We start from the raw sequence: 5,005 nt of genomic DNA on the forward strand, positions 1-5,005 counted from the left end.
TTCTACTGCAACAGGAGAATTACAGAAGAACTGTCAGAGAACGTTGACACTTAGAATTAGGCTTAGAATAGTTTTTAAGTGGTAAACAGATTAAATTGAGGATGATTCATGGCACGCCCATACGATGTGAAAATGATTACATGCAGGAGCAGGACATTCTAGCCACGGCATTTAACGGCTTTAACTAATTTCATAATTTCAATTTAAAATATTTAATGTAACTGTACCTGTACAGTCGCTGTAAATGTTAGGCTACAACTTCTCCCCAGACCCCAAACCCCAGTCCTATGGAGTCATATGTCAGATACGTCATAGACGTCTGACGTCACATGCTGGTCATAAGGTCCAAGGTCGTCATTGGAGTCATGCCATTTCTTTGTGGACCCCAAGACCCACGTATATAAGGTAAGGGGAAGTGGTTATTTTTTACACCACATGTTTATATACGTGGAATTTCTCCTCTATGATTAACCCACATAGTTTCCTAGTTTTATTACATTTTTCAGCACGATATTTCACAACAGAGAAGATTTTACGAAACACAGCTAAAGGCAGTATAGCCCCCCATCCCACCCAAGCTGAGGAGCCACCCTGCAGCCGCCTATAGCCATTAGGGATGGCGAACGTTCCCGGGGCTTCAAGTGGGACGATAACAGAGACGGTAGAAGCCAAAGCACCGCCACTGCCCCTGCCCCCCCACCCCGCCCTCACACTCACCCTGAGAAAGTCCAAGACCGAGAAGAAGGTACAGTTCTCCAGCGACACCATCGACAACGAGAACCTGGGAAGGAGGTCCTCCAAATGTTGCTGTGTCTATGTGAAGCCCAGACAGTTCAGACAGTCGTCTTCTGAAAGCGAGGGGGATGATGATGATGATGATGATGGGTGTGGAGGATCAGGTGCACCCAACTGCATCTTGGGACATGGCAGAGGAGGGCATGTATGAAGCTATATATGGAAATATATACCCGTCGGTGGGGGCGTTGTCACATTCTAATACAGCCAGAAAACCCCATCACAGCACCTGCCTCGATGGCGTGCCACGCTAATCATTAAACTGCCAACCCCAACCTCCTGGGATCCATTGCCATTGCTGCCACTATTTGGCCAACAACCGCAGACAATTGTTTCCGCCGATAAAGTATAGCTTTTGACCGCGACGGCGGCTCGCCGTCTCAAGCGAACTTGAGCCACGAAAGGCACCGGCGAGCCAGCTCAACGGCAAGCCAGCTTGAGCCGACTCAGCGCTGTGCGAGTTACGCACCGATAGGCACTGAATTGTAAATCATGTGTTGGGATGAGTGTTTTCCCCAACTGCCACTGGGGACCACCAGGGGTCCAAATGGATCTTTTTTTTTATGGTCTAGCAACTCTTGAGAGTCTACACACATTCACTCTCAGAGATACCGTGTGCATTGGGGTCTCTCAGATGAAAATTGCATCAAATGGGGGTCCGTGGCCTAATGCATATACAATTGGGAGGTCTTTGAAATGAAAACAAGTTTAGAATCACTGGATAAAGGATGTGATGGGACAACAGCGTCCCGGAAGTCTGGAGGATCAAATGCCCACTAATGTTCACTGCTACCATACCGGGTCAAGGGATTTATCTTGATGTTGCAACACATTGTAAAACTGCACTCACTTTTGTTTAATTCCGTCACTGAGGTCCTGGGAGGCAGGCCTAGAGCTGTGAAAAGTCTGGGATAGAGAGAGGGCACAGAAAATAACTAAAAATGTTACATTTCTTCCTTTTAGCCAATTTAACACAATACAGCAGTTTACCTTATTTTTTATGATTACCCTACACTTTTGTCTGTTTTAAAGGGATAGTTCACCCCCAAAATGACTTTTTTTCTATCGATTACTCAATACTCACCCCATGGAGCCTTGAATTCATAGAGATTTTGTTGTGTTTGTCGCATTCCTAAGCCAATAATTTGATGACTGGCGGTCTCTCCGGTAGGACACTCCAAAGAGACTCTTTTGAGTGTCCTACCGGAGAGACCGCCGGTCATCAAATTATCGGCTTAGGAATGCGACAAAAACAAAAAAATCTCTATGAATTCAAGTCTGCATGGGAATAATGAAAATATGTAATAAGTCATGTTTTGGGTGAACTACTCCTTTAATGCTTGAGCTGGTAATACTTGATCAGCAGTTGGTTGTTTGTGTGGTAATATGGCAACTGCAAAGCGATTGTGTAAGCGTTGAGTTTTTATCATAATGTTCATTTACTGTACGTGCTGGGTTTGATCCCGGGCACCACCAACTCAGCATAATGAGTGTCATGGCTTGTGTAACTAAGACATGCAGTAAGCCATTGGTTCTCAAATTGAGGTCCAGGGGTCCTTGAGGGTGGGGGTCCCCAGCTAAATGTGTTAATATAGCATCTCAATCATTTTAACCACTTTAACCTTTTATACTTTGGATATTCAAACATAGCAGATCTACAAGCTCATTGCGCGGCACCGAGTGGGGGTCCCTGGATAAAAATGTTTTGAGATGGGGATCCGTGGCCAAATACATATCATTTTGGGGGTCCTTGACATGAAAAGGTTTGAGAACCACTGCAGTAAGCAATGGGAGCTGATGGTAGGTGTTGCTCTCCGCCTAAGCAGTCCATCTCTCAGGGGTCTAACACATTGTAAATGGGACTGACACCCTCTTTCTCAGCTGATACCGACAGCTACTTCATTGCATACAGTACATGTATTATACCCATGTAATACCACGTGTGACTGGAACCAATATTTATTGAGCACGAATTATAAACTACCCGTTATCAGAGTATACCTGTTTTACCCGTTGTGAGTAGCCTACTTGCAGTATAGTTAGTGTAGGACAGTCTATGACCTCAGTATCATATTGTCATATTGATGACATCAGGGATCTCCATACTGTATTTGAACAAAAAAGGGACACAGAGACGGACGGACATAGAGACAAGTTGTCATCATCAAGTTTTCTCCAATACCTTAATAACATTAAGCTTTTACACAAGTGCTTCCCATGCTGTACCCATATACCGTATACATCACTTTTTTACCTAGCTGTAAAAAGCTAACAACACTGCAGAGCCTATAAGACCCTGATGCTAGACAGCAGGGTGTGGAGGGCAGCTATTCCTGAGTCCCGAGTTCCACACTCACACATCACATTACCTATGTAAAAACTAAAAAGTATTTTTGTATGGGTTAATTGTTATTGTTAATTGTTATTTAAATATGTTGACATATTCATCAATGCATCAATGAGCGATCTGATATAAAATCCTTGGTCCCCTCCTTGTTCCCCTCTACACCAAATCTCTTCACCACAAATAGATGATCTACAAGCTCTTTTGTGTTGTGGCATGTTGTGAGCTTGTAGATCAGCTATTTTCACAATTCCCTATGTCAAGAATAGGGATGCTAGGGGCTTAAACACGGCACCAAAAGGACAATAATAAATACGGACATTGATTATTAATAAACTATACTATAAGGTACAGGTACCAGAAACTTCACTGCTTCACTGACTTCCTTAATGTGTTAGCCAACATACACTGTCTGAACCCATAACAGGCTCCATAATGCACTGTACCGTAGCACGGCCTTCTTCAACAGGGGGTCCGGGACCCCTAGGGGGTCCTCATATTTACTACATGTTTCTCTCTCTCCCCCCCCCCCCCCCCCCCCCCCACATGGTCAAAGGCAGATGGCCTCCCACCCTAGAGCCTGCATGGTTCTTCCCATTAGAGGGGAGCTTTTCCTCGCCATCGTTGCCAAATTCTTGCTCAGGGGGGTAAACAAGGGTCTCTGCTCTCTATGTAAAATCTCTTGAGACACATTTATTGTGATTTGGTACTATAATAACATTTAATTGGATTGTTTTGTTTTTTTAATCATTTTAGTTGCATGAATGGTGGTTGTATTTTCATTTTTTTCCACATCATTGTTTGAAGAAAGTCTCACTTGCACACAATTTCACAGACAAGTAATTACTTATTTTCGTGTGGCCCTTGTTGCCATGGCAATTAACACGGCTCTGTAGCATGAAGGACCCAAGTGACAACATTGCAACGTGAAGCTCCATAAAAGCCACTGCATGAAGACAAACTAAGGAAAAACAACTAACAAGAACACATCTTGTGATATGGAAATCCTGCCACCCATAGCCTATCATGTGGGTGGATCTGTGCATGTGTGCAGAAACATCTACTCTGATCTTGTCAGAAAGAAAAGGCTGTGGCCTAACATGCAGTGGTGGAAAAAGTCTCTTTACTTAAGCAAAAGTATCAATACTGCAATGTAGAAATACTCTGTTACAAGTAAAAGTCCGAAATTAAAAATTGACTTGAGTAAAAGTACAAAAGTATTGGTATCAAAATGTACTTAACCCTGCAAGGCCCAGTGTGATCGCACGATCACATGTATGTTTTTAGTCTTACAATGCCATTGGCCAGGATATTTGCATATAAATACCCCCCACAGAGCCAGGAATCATCACAACTTGAAAAGAATCTGGGCCTTGCAGGGTTAAAGTACCGAAAGTAGAAAGTACTCATTGTGCAGAATGTCCCGTTTCATACAGTAAGTGTATATAGTGTTGAAGTTGTTAATGTATGTTTTGTAATAATAATCAAAATATATAAAGTAACTAGTAACTAAGGTTTTCAAATAATTGTAGTGGAGTAAAAGTACAATATTTGCCTCTAAGATGTAGTGGAGTAAAAGTACAATATTTGCCTCTAAGATGTAGTGGAGTAGAAGTAAAAGTACTGAAAACTGGAAATAATCCAGTAAAGTAAAAATACCTCAAAATTGTTCTTAAGTACAGTACTTGAGTAAATGTACTTACTTACTTTACTCCATTGCCTATATGGGGAGCTGTGTCACCATACAAGGAATACGGTTCCAGAGTTATAGGGGAAAAACGTGAAGCAGGCTGTTATAGCGCCACCATGAGGCTGATTTGAAAACTTTTCACGCCGATTGGTCCAACGGTGCCCGAGATTATAGCT

At 42.7% G+C, this 5,005-nt stretch overlaps 1 protein-coding gene across 1 annotated transcript; it reads left to right on the forward strand.

The window, feature by feature from the left end:
* Positions 1 to 616: 616 nt before the first annotated feature.
* On the forward strand, positions 617 to 946 carry LOC311042692 (E3 ubiquitin-protein ligase PPP1R11-like; the record flags this gene model as incomplete). Its single annotated transcript, XM_084053593.1, has 1 exon — positions 617 to 946. The coding sequence occupies one exon, from the start codon at positions 617 to 619 to the stop codon at positions 944 to 946; it is 330 nt and encodes a 109-aa protein (XP_083909719.1).
* Positions 947 to 5,005: the final 4,059 nt, after the last annotated feature.

This window comes from Gymnoscopelus microlampas, assembly GCF_963454915.1.
Source record: "Gymnoscopelus microlampas genome assembly, chromosome: 1".
NCBI classification, from domain to species: Eukaryota; Metazoa; Chordata; class Actinopteri; order Myctophiformes; family Myctophidae; genus Gymnoscopelus; species Gymnoscopelus microlampas.